This window comes from Poecile atricapillus, chromosome 1 (genome assembly GCF_030490865.1).
Source record: "Poecile atricapillus isolate bPoeAtr1 chromosome 1, bPoeAtr1.hap1, whole genome shotgun sequence".
NCBI lineage: Eukaryota > Metazoa > Chordata > Aves > Passeriformes > Paridae > Poecile > Poecile atricapillus.
The window spans coordinates 49,000,895-49,020,131 of NC_081249.1; the positions used below are offsets into that span (position 1 = coordinate 49,000,895).

The window sequence follows — 19,237 nt, forward strand, 5'->3', positions numbered from 1 at the left end:
GCCCCCACACACACACCCTGTAGTGGGAAGGGGGAGGCCAGCGCCCCCCCACCCCACCCCCCCTCCCCGGTGGTGCACGGTCCTTCCCGGGACTCGCTGGCGACGGGCGCTGCGCCCGGGGCGGAAGGCGAGCGGCGGGTAGCTAGGGCCTGGAGCCGCCGCTGGAGGAGGGGAAGAGCGGGGTGTTCCCGCAGCGCGGGTGGATGCGCAGCCTGAAGGGCGGCTCCTGCGGCGGCTCCTGCGGCCTCGCCATGGCCGGGCCCCGACGGTGAAGGCAGTGGGAGCCGCCTGTGTCCGCGCCGCGCCAGGAGGCGGCGCCGCCGCAAGCAGGGGGCGGGCGGAGAGGGGGATGAGCAGCGCCGCAGCCGCCGCCGCCTCTGCGGGAGCCGCCGCCGCCTGCACCGGGGCCGAACGCGGCTACTCCTTCTCCGGCGGCCCCGCTACGGCCATGGGGCCCGAGGAGGGCTCGGCCGGCGGGCTGGGAGCCCTGCCCGCGCCGCCGCTGGGCTGCCGGAGCCGCTACCAGCTGCTGCTCTCCGGGAAGGCCCTGGCCGACAGATACCGGAGGATTTACACGGCGGCGCTGAGCGACCGTGAGCTGGGGAGCCACCCGGGCAGGTAACGCGCGCCGCGCTCCCTCCCGGGCCAGACGCGCAGCCCCCGCGACCCCTCCCATCGCTGGCTGGGAGCGGCCCGGCGCGTACACCTTCCTCCCTCCCTCCCTCCCCAGGGAGGGCAGCCGCCCTCCTCATCCTCCTCCCCGCCCCCGTGCCGGGCAGCGCGGGTGTCCCCGCTGCCATGTGGCCGGCGGCGCCGCGCCCCGGGGGACGGACGGAGGGAAGGGGCGGTGATGTAACCCGGCGGATGCCCAGGTGCCGCCCGGGCCCCGCCGCTCGCTTGGCCGGCGATACCGCGCAGATGGCGCTGCCGCCCCCTCTCCCGGGGCCCTCCGGGGCAGAGTTACCTGTGCCCTCCCCAGTGTCCGGCCCAGCCCCCGCGGGGGGATGAAGAATGCCCATGCGGAGCCCCCGGGCAGACTTCGCTTCGGCCAGGCTTGCCGGAATGGGCTGGACACCGTGGTCTACCCCGGGACTGGCTGCGCAGGGCACCCGCGGATTCCGCTGGCCGTGTTACCCGAGCGAGAGACCTCGGTGCTTTTTCCATGTACTGGCGCTGCTTTTAGCTGCTCTGGCTTATTTTTCCTCCTCCTCTTTAGGTCATCTTCCCCCTTTGCCATCAACGTGTAGGCGGCCTCGGCGTCTGGCGGGAGGCAGCGCCTTGCCGGGGGGAGCCGGCGGGTTGTGGGGTGCGGTGTGGCACCACCTGGCTCCCGAGCACCCCTCCGCTGGCGGATGATGCCCCTCAGGGCTCCCTCTCCCGGTCCTGCCAGGCGGCTCTGGGGCCGCAGCAGGGTGCCTGTTGCTCCTTCGGCCGGGAAGGCCGCCCTGCCGTGCTCCCGGGCGGGGAGGGGAGGGGGCTGCGGGCTGTAGCGGTGCGGAGCCACGGGGGACGAGGAGGGGGGCCGCCCTTACCCCGCAAACCCCTGGGCAGCCCGGGCGGACCCTCCCGGCCCTGCAGGCCGTGGCGAGGTGCCCGGTCTCGCAGTGTGAGGGGCTCCCCCATGGTGCCCCGGCGCTCCCCATTGTTTCCCTCAGAAGGTTTCTGAGCATGTGGATGACATGAAACCGGCACCTTCCTGTGTTCTCAGCCTCTGCTGCTCTTCAGTCTGTGATGTGGGTGGCCGGGTCGTAGGGAGAGCTTTGAGTCACCGTTGTTTTAAGTTTGCAAACGGTTGTAAAACAGGAGGAGGTTCCTTGCTCGGCTTCTCCAGGTTTTTGTTAGTTGACAGCAGGGCTTACCCCTCCACCTCCTCTCCCCAGAAAGCTGTGTCTAGGAGTGGAATTAACCTAAGATCCATACCTTTCTCATTTTGCTTATGGTAGATGCTGGAAACATGGGCTGATAACATGGGTACTTGACATCTTTGCAACTACCGACTTCTTTTCAGACTGTATGATAGGGAAACTATAGTTCTTGTTTCCCCCCGAGGGCTTGCAAGTGTTTTCTTACTCCGCATATTCCTTAGTCCAGTGCTTATACTTTTTCCATTAAATCTCTTCCTGCTTTTGAGGTTTGTATCGTTTAATCCCGGGATTGCAAGTGCTAAGTGTAAGGATACTACTAAATGCAAGGAAATCAGCTGTGCAATTGCTCCTCAGTGCTAAGATACCTGTCTGAATTTTGCCTTAAGAGGTCTGTATTTTTTAAAGGTGTAGTTTTGTGTTAGTTGTGTCCTCCGTATCTTTTGGTTTCAGGATGATTCAACTGCTATCCCTCATACACAGAATTGTAGAAAATGCTATCTTTAGGTGGGTGTAAATGTTAATGCTTCTTTTAAATTATGTTTTTGAGGTCAAGTCAAAGAAGACAGACATGTACAGAGCAAACAGGTTATATTAAGCTTTGGCAAGTAAATGACAGGTGGTTAATACTGGTGAATACAGCCAGTGTGTGTTGGACTTCTGAGAAGAGGAATATTTAATAATTATTTAGTTTCCTGCTATCACTACTCTCACTATCTTATGTGGCAGACTGATGGCAGCCAAGATACTGCTTCTGACCTCCACCCTTTCTCCATATTGGTGTGAAAATACTGCAAAGTACTTCAGCCACCTGGTAGACTTAAACCAAAATGGTCAAAAATGCCTTTTTACAAAAAGTAATAAAAATTCCAAATATTTTCTAAAGAGATGCATAAAATTTAACTGTGGCTGCATCTAGTTGCTGTGGTAGAAAACAGTGCTAGATAAATTAAATGGAGCTTAAGATAATATAGTTTATGACAGAAGTCTTGATTTTTATATATATGGAAAATCTTAAGCCTCTTAATCAGGTTGTCAGTATGAGTGTTTGTGACTAGAAAAATTACTTGAAGTAGCTGAAAAAAAGCTAAACAAATGGGCTTATCAACAGTAATAAAATTATTTCTATGTCTGAAGAAGACTGATGTGAAGAATGATAGTGCAACCTATTTGTAGTAAGTTGGTGTGGAATTTTTTCTTCAAGTCTGCAAAACTATACTCTGCACTTCATGGGCTGTGGCCAATGCCTGTCTCAGTAAGTGTTTCTGTTCCAAACACAACTTTAATGTTTATGAAGAACTGGCAAGCAGTATAAAAATGCTTGTGTGTAGACAAGGAATTCAAACATTGTGGAGATTATCTGAAAGTCACAAGATTAGTATCATATTTGCAAGGTGTTTGTGCTACCTGTCATCTGAGGGGATGAATATCACGTGTTGAGTAGGATGCAGTAATTGGCTTTGAAACAGAACCAGCAGTGCTTTGCATTTCCTCATGTGATACGGGCTGCAGTGTCATGAACACTGGTCTCCACAGGAGATGGTCGGTCGGTGTGCTTCCTCCCCCTGCCACGCTGACATAATACTTGTATGATGTCTTGCAGTAACAGATTAGAGACTCTCTGGGTTAAAATTAACTTGGCAAAACTGGTTTGTTGTAATCCGGACTAATTCCCTGGTCTGGCTCACCTTGTGATTGCACTTGTGACAGCATGAGGTAAGGGTTGCTCAAAGATTTCTGTGTACGGAGAGGCGGGAGCAAAGAAACTTTTTGTCACTTGTGCTAGCCTAATAATTTTATGAAAGGAAACAGAAAAAAGTATATAATTCTGCAATTTAACATGCAGTTCTCTTTGTGAAGATAACAGTGTTAAGGATCTGCTGTAGCACTACCAACAGTGGGAAATTTAGTTGTCAGTTCACGATTGGTTTGGAAGAAAAATCAACTCTGAGCAAGCCTCAGTTTATAGTCTCTGCTTTGTGGCCACTGAAATATTTGAAAATAACTGCATAATGTCTAATGTAGTCATTAAAGTATGTAAAACACAAGTAGGAAGTATTGGCCTCTTCAGAGTGCAAGTAAAAATCCATCTTAAACTGTTGTCTTGTATGATAGGTTCTGAGTGGACAAAACTGCAAGTGTGTATGGGATTTAGTACTGTACCAAACCTCTGTATTTGCAAATTAAGGTATTTCTGATTTTTACATGTTTGCTGTCTTCAAATTCACTTTTCTTTTTGGTATTATGACTTAATCCTAACAAACATCCCTTTCCATCTGAGTTGCTGATATTATTGCTTGTGCATCTTGTTGGGTTTTGCTGAATTGCCAGTCCCTTTACTGGGACTTTCACCTATTTATGTATTACCAGAATTATCAGTTAGGCTCAGTATGTTCTTTGAGACTTCTTGTCAAATCTGGATAGCTATATAAATTTCTAATGGCTGTAGTATGACCTGTTTTGTGGTGGAGGTGTTCACTACATAATTTGGACTAACTTGAAATTATTATATTACAATGGCAATGTACTCTAAAATGACAGTAAGTTCATAGTCATGCCCAAATAACCATTACTTTATTGCTAAAGTTGCCTCTCAACTTAGATCCCTCAAAGAAGAAAAGCTTCTATTTGTGTGGTGGACTCAAATATTGTGGTTTCACTGAGGCCAGGAAAAATTCAGTGATGATGGGAATGTAAGATTTCTTATATTAACCAGAGATTAGATGGCTGTTTTTTCCAGGTATTTTGGCTGAAGAAGAGCCAGCCAACTTTATTTCGTGTTGATTGTTTCAACTGGATGATTACAGCAAGTTTTGAAAGTAGGCCACTCATTCACACTTGTAATTGTAAACTATACATCCTCTACACACTAGGCTTTTCAAAATTGACAGTCTTCCCTTATACCCTTGCTTGTGCTCAGTAATGCATTGCTTATTTGGGATGTTTCAAGTAAACGTACTTGAAAATTTATTGCTGAAATGTTACTGAAGCTTCAGCTTTGCCTTGCCAGGATTTAAAGATACAGTGAAAACTATTTTTAAGTAAATTTAGGTATATGAGATTTGTGTTAATTTGATTGTTGGTACATGAGATAGCCTTTATTTCTTCAGATCTAAAGCCTTTACAAAAGCTGTTAGCTTTTTTTGGTTTGGAACTTGTTGCTCTTTTAATACGGAATAATAATTGCAAAGAGTTAGGAGGCATTTATTTAGTTAAAAAAATAAAAGTTATGTCTATAAAGACTAGCAAAATGATAGAGATGTTACATTACCTACTACATTTTTCTGCTTATTCCTGTGCAAAGGTTTGCTCCGTAGGTCCTTTCCAACTGAAATATTCTAGTCTAGTCTGGTTTATGGTCTCTGTTTTTCAGTTCTAATGTTTAGCAGATGTAATTTTACAAAACAAAGTTCAAGTCTTGTGTAAACTAAAACAGTTTAATTGGGAAATTGATGTGCTGTTGGGTTTTAGATGAAGTTGTGCATTAGAGCTGAAGAAAGTTGCTGTCTGCTGTATGTGTTTTAGTTGCAGGGTAGTAATGTTTTAATACTCTATTGCCCTATTGGTTAATGAGTATTAGCAAATTACTAAAAAAGCATATTTTTTAGTTATTTACCTTATATTCTGTTAAGGAAAACAGTTTTATGTAGTAGTTTTTTTTAAAACCTCTAGTCGTCTCTTAGTCTAGCATGGTTGTATTTGTTCAGTGTTGGTACAGAAAACATAATAGAAGCTGGAAAGGCCCCAATAATATTACATTGAGAGGCTTAAGATGGGCATTTTATTTGTGAATATATATATATAAACTTATCATAATTTATATGAGTAATTAAAGCATGAATCAATGGTTTGTGGTGGGGTTTTTTTGGATGTTGTATTTTTTAGTTTAAACTGAGAAGACATGCTAGTTAAAGTTTGTTTGTTACACAATCTGCTCTGGCACACTGATGGCTTGTTGGGTGGCAAGTTAAGGCAGTTAAGGTTGGGATGGAGCAATTTAATAAGTTACCACTCCTCACTGCTAGCCATTTTAAATGTAGTAAATGTGTTTCCTGCGTACTTAAAAACTTGATGTGGAATTTGTTTTTCTGCTGTGTTAACTATAAGCTGTTTTGGTTTTCCTCCCATATTATGCCTTCTGGACAAAATATTTTGAAGTTTTTTTTTTTTTTTTAGTAAATTCTCTTCCTGACATATGACTATGTATGTTTTGCCAAACCCATGATTTAAATACTATTTATGTCTTTATAGAAAGCACATGGGATGTATCAGTAACAGAGTTTTTGGTACTTTATGTAAACTGTTTTCCTAACCTGTAGTTTACTTTGAAAACCTGATCACTTGCAGTGTTACTTGAACACATGGTGGTCTTTCTTTCTTACCTTGCTTGCCATGAACACTGCTTTGTGCTGAGGTGCTAAGTGGAATAGGACTTGTATAATTAACTTTATATTGTAAATACCTTTTCGAGCGGATCTATTCCATTGGTCTTTCACAGCCAGTGCCTACCATTGTGCCCCTTCAAAGGATGAATACTAGAAATTAGCACAGGAGAATAGGCTCCTTATGCTGTGACTGCATTAAGGCAGATGTTTCTGTACTTTTAGATTGTGTCATATGTTTCAAAGCATATTCATATACTTTATATGATTTTTTTTCTAAGCGTATCATAGCATATCACATGTTGTCGCTCATTCCCTTCAGACTGATGAATGTGTTGATGAACTTAATTAAATAAAATTAAACAGAATGATAGTTCTTTTTTTTTTGCATATAGTATATCTACGACTGCTTTGGCTTGAAAAAACAGGTTTTTTGTTATAAGTGTAATAAATCTAAATTTATACCTGTTGTACACATCAGAAAAAAAATCAAAAAACTTGTCCCCACATGAAACTGGAGATGTGTGGTTAGATTAGTACTGTTCCTTATTTTAATTTTCTTCCCTTAACTTTTTTAGGCTGGTGTTCCCAAACATTGTCATATGTAATGGGTTTTAAACTCTTGGAAAAAGCTTCATAACTGCTATGAAAGGGTGTATGTGGTGTAACCTCAGTAGGCAGCTGAGAACCACATGACTCCTTGGTTATTTCCCCCTGCAGTGGGATGGGGGACAGTAGAAAGGATAAAAGTGTGAAAACTCAGGGACTGAGGTAAAGACAGTTAAGTAGGTAAAGCAAAAGCTGTATGTACAAGCAAAGCAAAACAAGTAGTTAATTCATTACTTACCATCAGCAGGCTGATGTTCAGCCATCTCCAGGAAATCAGGGCTTCATCATTCTCAATGACTTGGGAATGCCATAACTCTGAATGTATTGTCTCCTCACTACTTTTTTCTTCCTCCCTGCTTTTTATATTGAGCATGATATCATGTGATAGGTAATATCCCTTTGGTCAGTTGGACTCAATTGTCCCAGTTATATCCCCTCTCAGCATCTTGTGCACCCCCTGCTTACTTGCTGACAGGGCAGTGTGAGAAACTGGAAAGGCCTTTACCCTGTCTGAGTGTTAGTCAGTAACAGATAAAGCACAGGTGTCCTACCAGCACTGTTTCTATCACAAATCCAAAACATACGAGCATGATACAAGCTGCTTGGAAGAAAATGAACTTTATTGTAGCCAAAGCCAGATAAGGTCAAAAAGTAGAAGTCTGTTGTTTGTAGTTTAAATTCACAGATACCATGGTATTTAGATTATTTTGGCCATGATCTCTGTCAGTCTAGAAAAGTTTCCAGTGAAGAGTTTTAACCTCAACAGGGTTAAAAATGAAGTCTTCCTCTTCTCTACTGTTCTACTTGTGGCAGTCGGTAACATTGCTCATCTCTTCTATTGCTGTGTCTATGCAGGTTGGCAGCCAGTCATTTGTTACACTGAGATGAGCTTGTTGTTTGATAAATACCTTATTCTATTTTTATTATTTCAGCCTCTATTTTGTTTTGCCATGTTAAATGTAGTCATTTGTGACTTTCCTATCTGATTTGGCCTTGCTTTTCTCTCCCACTAGCCAATGCATAATTCTTTCTCAACAGATGTGCTCATGTCTTCATTATGCTTGTATGTTCTCAGAGTAGTCGTGTCTCTGTGCCTTTTCTCTTCAAACCAATCGATTCTCTATCCCCTTTTATTTCTAGAACATACTGTTATACAGGGTAGACCACTGACAGCTGTAAACTGGTGAGTTTTCAGTTGTTTGCATTTGGCAGTTGTGTCTTCTGCTATTCATTGCAGATTAAGTTAGAATTTGTTTGGTTTGCTTTTGGTTCTAATCACCTTAAAGATGTTATACTGTCATTATCCACTGGTAATGGGCTTGCTTATAATAAGTACAAATTTTGACTTCATGGAGCGTGTTTTCTAAATTTAAATTCTGCTGATAAGATTCTGTGTAAGATAGCTTTGAATGCACTTTGATTTTGGTGGTTGTGTTTAGATAGGAGAGTGGCCAGAGGTGCAGATCTTTGCTGTGGTTAAATGACTTTCCTAATATGAAAAAACAAAAAGTCCTAGAAATATTTACAGATAAATACTTTTGTCTGCATTGACAAACTTTAGGAATAAGAATTTCCTTGCATGTGTTCTTGCAGATCTAATTTCATAGATAGCATTGAAGTGAATAATGAAGAATCAGATAATTACAGAAAAGAAACTCCAACTGTTAGTGATTGTACTGAGAGATGTTCTCTTTGTGTGGAGAACACTTTGAAGGGATGCTTTCTTGAGTTACTTTTTTTTTTTTTTTTAATTTGAGACAGATTTCTGCTATTTCAGAAAACTTTTCAGTTACAAAAGGGATCAGATACTGTTTTGCACTTTTGTCCTGTATAGGAGAGGCCTTAGGGTATTCCAGGAGCTGAGTAACCCCTTTCTGAAGCCTCCAGAATTTTGGCTTTCAGAAAAACAGTAGTTGTTAGGAAAGTTATTGTCATAGTGAAATAGTCCTCATTATGAAATTAAAGTAATGATTAAAAAGCTGTGCAATTTTGGCTCACCCAGCAATGGCACATAAAAATCCCAACTGGAAAATCAGTGGCCTTCTGTCCTGAGTTTTTTCAACCTTTTCAGATGCCATAGAAGCCCATTGTAAACCTGTCCTGCTAGTCTGCCTATGTTTTCCTCTAAGCCTGTGGTAATTGGATTGTGGCTGCTGTTCCTTACCCCGATTTACGGATTTAGGGGATGGGATTCTGATGGTTTTTCCATTTGTAGATATACTGCTTAAGCCCTGACTTTCCTTTTATTATTGGCATGGATGAAAATTCACATCTCAATGCTTGATTAATTATTCAAAGAAGATAGTGTGTAAGCTGGTAATGGCTTGGAGAGTGTACACATGGCTCTTTGAATGACAGTTGGCTTATTGTTCATTTCACTAAAAAATGTTAAATTTTAGGCTTGCTAAATAAAAATATCAATAATTTTAAATACTTGAGGTCATCTGAAATAGTGTTGTCAGCAACCAAAAATACTAAGCTTTTCTTATTTAGAGAAAATACTGATTGTGCTCTTGGTTTTGTTTTGAGGTCCACCTACCAAGCTGAACAGTTTCCCACTCTAATGATTCTCACAGCTGAATTGCTTAAAAATCTGGAGAGCTTGGTGAAAAGTAACTAGGCAATCTACAGATACCTTCCAGTCAGGGGGAGCAGTAGATGTGCTGTACCTCGAGTAAGGCTTTTGACACTGCCTCCCACAGCATGCACAGGCTGACAATGGATGGGTTACATAAGTGGATAGTGAAGTAGATTGAGAATGGGCTGAATGATTTGGCCTAGAGGTTTGTGATCTGTGACACAAAGTCCAGATGGAGTCAAGTTGTCAATCATTTACCCTAGAAGCTGATACTGGGGCAATTGCTGTATAGCATCTTCATTAATGGCCTGAATGCTGCGACAGTATACCCCCAGCAAGGTTCACAGATGGTACAAAGCAGAGAGGAGTTCCTCATATACCACATGCTTGTGTTTGCATTGAGAGGGATGCAGCCAGGCAGGAGATTTGGGCTGAGTGGAATTTTAAAGTGCAACAAGGGGAATTGCAGAATCCTGCATCAGGGACGAAATAACACTGGGGGGCTGATGAGCTGGGACACAGCTCTGCAAAGAAGTATCTTGGTGTACTGGTTAGCAGCCAGCTGTATGCAAGTAATGCACTGCCATGGCAAAGGTGGCAGACTGCCTCCTGGGCTGCATTAGGAAGAGTGTTGCTAGCTGGTTGAAGGAGGTGTTCTCTGCACTGGTGAGGCTGCATCTGTGGTGTCCAGTTCTGGGCTTCCCAGTAGAGAGGAGAGAGATACTGCAAAGAGTTAAGTGCTACATGGTCATGTCAGTGATTAAGGATCTGGAGCTTTTCTTCAGTAAGGAAAGGCTGAGAGGGCTGGGACTGTTAGCTTGGAGAAGAGAAGGTTCAGGAGTGATTTTGTTAATGCTGTGAGGGAATAAAGAAGGGAGAGGGAATGAAGAAGATGCTTCTCAGTGTTGTCCCCCACCTCGATATGGCACCGTTGTGGCGCAAATTAAAAATCACAAAATTCCAGTGCATTCCAAAGGTCAAGCATTGGCAGGTGTTGTCTAGAGAGGTTTAATATCCCCTTGCTAGTACTAAAAATGCAACTGCACATGGTAGTGGGCAACTTAATGTCTCTGACGCTGCTTGAGCAGGAAGTTTGACAGAATCAGACACAGAATCACAAAGCGGTTGAAGTTAGAAATGACCTCTGAAGTTCATCTGGTCCATCCTCCTGCTCAAACAGGGCCACCTGGAGCCAGCTGCCCGAGATGCGGTCCAGATGGCTTTGAGTATCAGCAAGGATGGAGACTCCACAGCCTTGTTTGCAACCTGCGCCAGTGCTCAGTCACCCTCACAGTAAAAAAAAAAAAAAGTTACCTTAACAGGTCCCTTCTAACCTGAATGGTGTGATTCCGTAATCCTTAAGAAAACAGACCAGAAGGAGAAGAAATGGATATGAAGTTTATTTGTCCTCTGAGATGTGTCACAGGGAACAAATCCAGTGCTGAACAATCAGATCTTCCAGCAGAGCCGTGTTTTAAGATAGTGGTTATTGTGGTACTAGAAACAGAACCATTAAGTAGTTTAGGTTGGGAAAGACCTCTAAGATCACTGGGTTTCATTGTTAACCCAGCACTGCCAAGTACCACCACTAAACCATGTCCTCGAGTGCTCCATCTACGCACCTCTTAAATACTTCTGGGGGTGGTGATTCCACCGCTCCTGGGACAGTGTGTTCTGGTTCCTGAAAACCCTTGTGCTGAATAATTTTCCCCCAGTACCCAGTCTAAACCTTCCCTGGTCCAGCTTGAAGCCATTGCCTCTTGTGCTATTGCTGGTTACTTGAGAAAAGAGACTGACCCCCACCTGGCTACAAACTTTATTCAGAAAGTTGAGTGGAGGAATAAGGTCTCCCCTGAGCCTCCTTTTCTCCAGGCTGAACAACCCCCAGCTATCTCAGCCCATTCCTCATAAGACTTGTTCTCCAGACACATCACCAGCGTTGCTGCCTTTCTCTGGGCACACTCCAGCACTTTTTGGAGTGAGGAGTCAAAAATCGAACACAGGATTCAAGGTGTGACCTCAACAGTGCGTAGTACAGGGGATGATCACTGCCCTGGCCCTGCTGGCCGCACTATTTCTGATACAGGCCAAGATATCATTTGCCTTCTTGGCCACCTGGGCACTCTGCTGGCTCATGTTCAATAGCTGTCAACCAGCACCCCCAGATCCTTTTCTGATGGGCAGCTTTCCAGCCCTTCTCCCAGCCTCTAGTGCTGCATGTGATTGTCAAGACCCAAGTGCAGGCTCTGGCATTTGTCCTTGTTGAACCTCACACATTTGGCCTCAGCCCAGCAAAGAGTCCGCTCCTAAGCCATGAGCCACCAGTTTCTTCAAGGAAATGCTGTGAGGAGCAATGTCTAAAGGCTTTATAAAGGCCAGGTAGACAACATCCACAGCCTTTCCCTCATCCACTGAGTAGGACACCTGGTCATAGAAGGAGATCAGGTTGGTCAAGCAGGACCTACTTTTCATAAACCCATGTTGACAGCCCTGGTCCCCTGGTTGTCCTGTATGTGCCATGTGATTGCACTCAGGATGATCTGCTCCATGACCTTTCCCATCACTGAGGTCAGGCTCACTGGGCTGTCGTTGCCTGAGTTTTCCTTCTGGCCTTGGTTGTGATTGGGTGGCACATTCTCAGTCAAGTGGAACCTCCCTGGTTGGACAGAGCTGCTGGTGAGTGAGAATGGAAAGTGGTTCAGTGAGCACTTCTGCCAGCTCCTGCAGTACTCTTTGGTGGATCCCACCCATCCCCATAGACCTGTGTGCGTCTAACTGGTGCAGCAGGGTCACTGACCATTTCCACTTGGATGATGGGGGCTGAATACCCTCAGAACCCAACTGGTCAGAGACAGAGTAGGCATTAAGTACCTCAGCATTTTCTTCATCCATTACAGGATGGAGATTGTCCTCGCCCTTCTTTTTGTTGTAAATACATTTTTAGAAGCATGTATCAGATCTTCATGCTATAGCTTGATATGAATAAAGGGAATATGAGAGGAACTAAAAAGATAGGAACAGGTGCAGTTTTAGATAAGATAAAGCAACATACTTGTCCAAGCATTCTTGTAGGAAGAACTGCATGGTAACAAAATCCAAATGTAAGTGATTTATTATTTAGAGTATTTTTTAATTCAAGGTGTTTTGTGTGTTGAAGTCTTCCTGGATGTTGTCTGGTGGTACTTAGTCCCCAGTTTGGTGATATTACTGCAAAAATCTTAGCTTTCCTCTCTGCAGCCTTCCACTTGTTTTGTTTTTTCTTCTGGAAGCATTAAATATATTCAAACTAGTAATATATCACAACAGGCAAAACTGGTTTGTGGGCCAGCTGTCATGCAACTGAGCTAATTTGGCTGTGATTTTGGCAGAAACAGTATCTTATTTTTCCTATCCTGCCTGCAACTGTGCAAAGAGGAAGGGAAGGTCAAACAACTACCTCATGGAGGTATTTTTTATTAAGTATTTTACAAAGCAGTAGTTAGCTTTTCAGAGATATTCTGAAATCCAGAGATACTAACCAGTGTTTGCAAAAAGCGGTTTTTTTTCCGTTGGGTGTTCTGTAGATTTTGTTGCCAAATCACAGTGAAAAGATTTCAGTGTATTTATTTCCTCAGAAATCAATTTTGTTGGGTTTTTTTTCTATCTGGGATTTGTAAATTCTTGGGGGTGTTTGTGATTTAAGTATATGGTATAGTATATACTTGGTGAATGTTTATTTCATTAAGCTTGTCAATACTTAGTTTGGCATTACACTGAGAGTTTATGTATTTTATGATTATATGGCATTTGTGTGCCAGGTTTCAGTTTATATGTATGTATGTTGTTCCCTGTCAACTGCTTTATGGCAAATCCTTTGGAAACTTGATAGGTATTACTGTAGGTGATCTGAAAAATGAAACATTGAAAAGCTCTTGCAGCTATTGTTTCTAAGCAGACATTTTGTTTATCAAGACAAGAGCAGATTGGGAGTTTCGAGTGGTATTTATTTTTCTTCTTTATTCTTGCAGCCTGCTGACACTGTCCCTCCCCATGGTTGAAAGTGTGCTGGATGTTCCAGCAGTAGAAGGAAAGATAAACATGTTGGCTACTTAGTCGGTATCTGCAAGGACAGAAAGTTAAGCATGGGAAGCCTTAGGAAGGTTCAGTTGCAGGGTGCTTCAACAACTAAATGTTACGGGACATTTGCTTGGTCCTCTTGACTTGCACTATTTTGACACTAATTGTTTGATTTGTGTTGGTGTGAGTTAGATGGAGAAACAAAAAGTGAGGACAAAATTAGGTGTTTGGTATAGGCTGGACCTAATGTTAGAGCCATTTTCTGCGCATCTCCCACTTTACAGTTACAGATGCAATGCTAAAGCATGTACCTTAAAGTGATGCATTCTGTATGCCAGATGTGTAGAAGGTGTATAGCATTTTGTTTAGGTGAATTGTTTATTTTAGATTACTTTATGGGGCTTTTTGTTAGGCTGTTTCTCATTACAGATGATAGAATTCTTGGCAGCTGAAATAACAGTGCAGAGATTACATTGAGATAGAAGAAATCAAAGGGTGTTTTGGTTGCAAATTCACAGTACATACCTACATATGGGAGATGTTGTATGTAGAGGCTCTCAAAAGAAGTAGTTGCTTTAAAAAAAAAAAAGTAACCCTTCAGTTCACAGAAATAAGACTGCTGAACACTGAAGCTTATACACATGTGAAGAGGTACCAAAATAAGGGAGTATGCGAGCAGCAACTCTAATTTGTTTAACCGCAAGGTTTGTTGGTTGTATTTTGTCACATGGTACCTCTTCATCTCCTTACCAACATGCAGCCTCCATGTAGTTTTATCAATACTCAGTTCTCTGGTCATAAAACCTCTTCCCTGTCTATAGATTAGGCCACTGAACCTCTGCCCACTTCCTTTGTTCTGTTTTTTATCATTCTCAACTCCTTCATGTGAGCTGTTGATTGTACCTTCCAAACTTCCCTTGAACTTCTTAGTTGCTTTGTTTCCCCATGGCTGTATGTTTGCCAAATACTTCTCAGTTGCAGCAAGTTGGGATGTCCTTTAAAATAAGATGGTCCCACCATTTTGGGATCTCCTCAGATCTTCTGAGCAGACTTGATAACCCTTTTGTCTTCGATATTCCCTTTATTTTGAAGCTCTTATAGTTGAACTAATACAGCAATGAGATGTGTGTATAGTAAGTTTCTCATTGACAAGTGAACTGATATTTATCAGCTGTAGTTCTCTGTATTTGATATTAAGTTGCCTGGAAGCTGGATTACAAATTTAAGAACTGTTTTGGAGCACTTCAGAGGATATGGAGTAAATAACTCAGGAAATAAGGAAGTGCAGCAGAGGCTGCAGTTGGTTTTAAGTTAAGTTGCTCTTCATAATGGTATTGTTCTTTGTGTGATCAAGTGTCAGATTACCTGGTTACAGAAGACAAGGAAAAAATCTTAAAAATGCACATTGTTGTATTTCATCAGAAGAGTGCCTTCTGGTGTTCTGTACAGCAGGAAAGTCTGCTGCATATCTGATGGATCTAATAGCAGATCAATGAGCAAATCAGAGCTCTTATTCCAGCCTTGGGCTTGCTGTGAGGAAGCATGCACTAAAGAAGCGTGCCTATGGGAATCTCCTGAAGTTTATCCAGGCCAAGTGCAAGGTGCTTCACCTGGGTTGGAGCAACCCTCAGTATTAACACAGGCTGGGGGATGAACAGATGGGGCGGCCCCCCGCAAAGAAGGATTTTGGGGTGCTGGTGGGTAAAAGTCTGGATGTGATCCAGCTAAGTTCCTGTCACAGGAAGGACATGGACCTGTTGGAGTGAGTCTAGGGAAGAGCTATCAAGATGTTTAGAGGGATGGAGCACCTCTCCTGAGAGGAAAGGCTGAGAGAATATGGATTGTTTAGCCTGGAAAAGGGAAGGCTTTGGAGTGACTTAATTGGGCTAAAATGACTTAAATGCCTATCAGGCATTTTATGATTCTATGATTTTTCAAGCAGGTGCAAGTAAGAAAAGCAGATGTTGCTCTGTTGTCTCACTGTCTAGACTGTATCCTTCCTCAACTAAAGTTTTTAGGTGTGTTACCTTTGGCCTGATGATTTGGCTGCTTCTGTTCTAGATAGAACAACTGTAAAGTAGATTTAAAACTTCACAGGAGCCCACCCTGGAGACATGCTGTGCAGTGGCTGTCATGGGGGAACCCGGTGAGATCAGGTAGTAGGTGTTGCTCGGCATCTGGATCTGTCCTAGGTCCTGAACTGTATAGTCGCTCACTGACAGTTTCAGAGTGGGAATTGAGATTGTAGATGAAAAAGTTATCAGAGGATGCAAAACTGTGAAAGATTAGATATACTTAAGCTTGTAGATGTTTAGCTTCAGAAAATCCCATTACCAATCCAGTAAGCAAACATGTAAAACCAACAATGAATAAAAGGTACCTCATGAGAGATTCTACAAATTCTATAAATTTATAAAGTGATTGTGATTCAGAAGTAGTCATGCTACTGGAGTGTTTCAGAATTTTATTTTAAATTGTGAGGGATTCTTTTGTGTAGGAAACCTGAAGTAATTCTTGACCATTTCTTTGTATTTCAGGATTGTGGGACTTTTTTTTTTCCACTTTTTTTGGTCATTTTCTGAAAAGGAAGGCATGGTTACTCTGAGAGAATAGTGAAATTATATGGTAGTGATGTAAATGAGTTATGACTTAGGCTGAAGGAACTGAGGCTGCTTAATTTTCAGAAGACTCATTTCTCCTCAGACTTAAAAAAAATTCAAGCAAGTTGCAGAAAAAGAGGAAAATAAACTAATTTTTCTGTAATAAAGATATGAAAAATAGTATGTAATTGCCATAAAGACAATTTAGAAAAGACCTCAAAAAGAGTTTTCTAGTAGGATTTCATAGGACATGATGGTGGGAGTGTGATCATTGGCAGTGTTTAATATCTCTCCAGGGAAATGAGATGTTAATAATGCAGTGGAATCATAGAATGTGCTGAATTGGAAGGAACCCACAAGGATCAGTGTCCAGCTTCTGGCCCTGCATAGGACCATCCCTCAGAGTCAAACCGTGTGTCTGAGAGCATTGTCTAAACAGTCCTTGAACTGTCAAGCTTGGTGCTGTGACCATTTCCCTGGGGTGCCTGTTCCAGTGCTCAACCACCTTTTTGGATGGACCACATTTTCCTGATAGCCAGACTATAAACCTCTCCTGACTCAGCTTCATGCCATTGCCTCAAGTGCTGTCCTGGCCACCAGGGAGATGTGTACCTGCCCCTCCTCTTCCCCTAATGGGGAAGTTGTTACTGCAGTAAGGTCTCTCCCCTCTATCTCCTCCAGGCTGCTCGTGTGGCCTCATGTGGCTCATGACCTCAGCTGCTCCTCATGTGGCTTCCCCTCCAGACCCTTCACCATCCTCGTGGCCTTCCTTTGGATGCTTACAGCTTAATGTCTTTCTTATATTGTGGTGCTCAAAACTGCCCCCAGCACTCGAGGTGAGGCCACCCCAGTGCAGAGTAGAGTGGGACAGTCCCCTCCCTTGCCTGGCTGGTGATGCTGTGCCTGATGCACCCCAGGACACACTTGGCCCTCCTGGCGGCCAGGGTGCTGCTGACTCATGTTCAGCTTGCCATTAACCAGGACCCTCAGTTCTATGATGGACTAGGTAGTAGAAATGCTGACCTTTTTGGGTTCTTTCGAGACACTCTTTTGACTGGAGTACCTTCCAATTTGACAAATTATGTTTTAGTTTTCCAGGCGACATGCTGTGTGGACAAGCTTTTTTGAAAAGGTCCTGTTAAAGGTCATGTATGGTGTCCTTAGTATACCTGTGGGTATTGGTTATATCTGAGAAAGCATAGATCAATATAAGTGACTGGCTTGTCTTAATGCAGGCATATATTTTAAGTGTGATAGAGTAGTTTTCATCCCTTATTCTCTTGTTAGCTTTGATTATGCTGATTAATTCCCATAGAAGTTGCTCCTATGCCTGATTTTGATGTCTGTTTGCTGATCCAGATGGTGAACAGATGAAAAGCTCAGTGTGTCTCTACTTGGAAGCATAATCAGAAACATGGCATGACACCAGGAGAAATGCAAAACTCAGAATGAGAAAAAATACACTCATTCCATAATGCAGAAGCATTTTTGTTGTACAGTCAAATTTTACTTTGTTTTATAAGCAAATGGTGAAGATCACAGAATAGTTGAGGTTAGAAGTGGCTTCTTGAGACTATCAAGCACTCCAAGTAGGATCAAACAGGGCAGGTCGCTCTGAACACTGTCCAATTGTATTATCAGTATCTTCAAGGAAGGAGAATGTGTAGGCTCTCAGGGCAACCTGTTTCAGTCTTTGACCATTTTTACAGTCCTTAGGTTTAATTGGAACTTCCTGTATTTTTTTTTTCTATTGTCTCTTGGCCTGTCACTGGATACTGCTTAGAAGAATGTTTCCATTGTCTTTGCTCTCCCATTAGGTAGAGGTAGAGATTCATATAGAGGCTATTCCAACCCCAGCCTCCCAGGTTTTCTCTTCACAGCTAAACAATCTCTGCTTGCTTGATTTCTCCTCATACAACAGAACCTTCAGCTCTTTAAGCATCTTGGTGGCCTTCCTCAGGACTCACTCCAGTAAAGAAGTGTCTCTTGTACTGGTGCACCCAGAGCTGGTGGTGGTATTCCAGATACAGCATTGCAACTTGTGTGTAGAGCCTGAGTCAACTCCCCCAAACTGCTGGCATCGGAGAGCTCTTCTGCACCCCTTTCTCTCCAGGGAACCGTATTCCATAGATTCTTCAAAGCAGATTGAAGAACAGGTTGTTCTTGATGGATGAAGTCTGTTCTTAGTCTAGGGCTGTGATCCTGCTGTGATCCTTGTTCCCTTCTTTCAGGTTCCTGAACTTCACTGTCACTGAAGTGCACTGTCACTGCGTCCAGTATAAGGATGTGATGAAACACTCTCAGACTTGATGATGACTACATGAGTGATAATAGCTTGCTGTTGTGGTCTCCTTGAAAATCTGAGCTTGGGATTTTACTTGGGGCTGTTCAGAAGCAAATGCTTCCTGTGTCTTGTCTAACCAAGCTGATCACCAGCAGAAATAGTTCACCTAATGGAGGAAACAAAAGAATTGCTTGATACCACAAACCTGACTGTTTTATTTTCAGTGTTTACTGAATGGCTGCTGCTTTGTAAGCGAATTTCCGCAAGTCCATGAATGCTTAAGCTAACTGTGTTGAATAAGCACTTATAGAAACAGAGTAACAGAATTTGTCATTTGTCTGAACAGAGCAACTCTTTGCTAGACCTGTCCTGTCAACATTATACTTCTTCCCAAAGATGTGTAGTAGCCCTTGAACCAGAGCAAGCAAGTTTAGGTAAATGCACTGAGATAAAGTCACTTGGAAGTCTTAAAAAATTGAGCATGTATTAGCATGTGGTTTACTAAATTCACAAATTTTTGAAAAGTGTACTCAAAGATTCAACAGAACAACTGTGTCTGTTACTGTTCCAGCTGTGGTCTTTGGTACCATGTTTCAGAAGCAAGGTTTTAGATCAGACAACACTTAAGTAAGACTTTTGTTGTTCTTATTCTCATCAGCAAAGATGGAGTAATATTTTTTCCACTCATTAGATTCACATTTGGTGTAACATTTAGTCTGGACGACCTTGTGCAGGTGTAACACTAACAGCGTTAATCCATGTTGAGTAATTCAGAAACAGCATTGAGGGGAGGAACACACACTCAGCATATAAAGCTTCCCTCTTAAATTTAAGCTTATGAATTGCAGTTCAAGACTGTTGCACCT

At 43.0% G+C, this 19,237-nt stretch overlaps 1 protein-coding gene across 13 annotated transcripts in view; it reads left to right on the top strand.

The window, feature by feature from the left end:
* Positions 1-97: 97 nt before the first annotated feature.
* MYCBP2 (MYC binding protein 2) overlaps positions 98-19,237 on the top strand; it is a 172,317-nt gene continuing 153,177 nt past the window's right edge. For 10 of the 13 annotated variants that reach the window (XM_058829727.1, XM_058829743.1, XM_058829768.1 and 7 more), the window contains exon 1: positions 98-618. In XM_058829727.1, coding sequence (XP_058685710.1) covers positions 350-618 — 269 coding nt within the window. In that variant the 5' untranslated portion in view covers positions 98-349. The remainder of the gene's footprint in view (positions 619-19,237) is intronic. The other 3 variants (XM_058829802.1, XM_058829809.1, XM_058829821.1) reach the window with 1 other exon arrangement.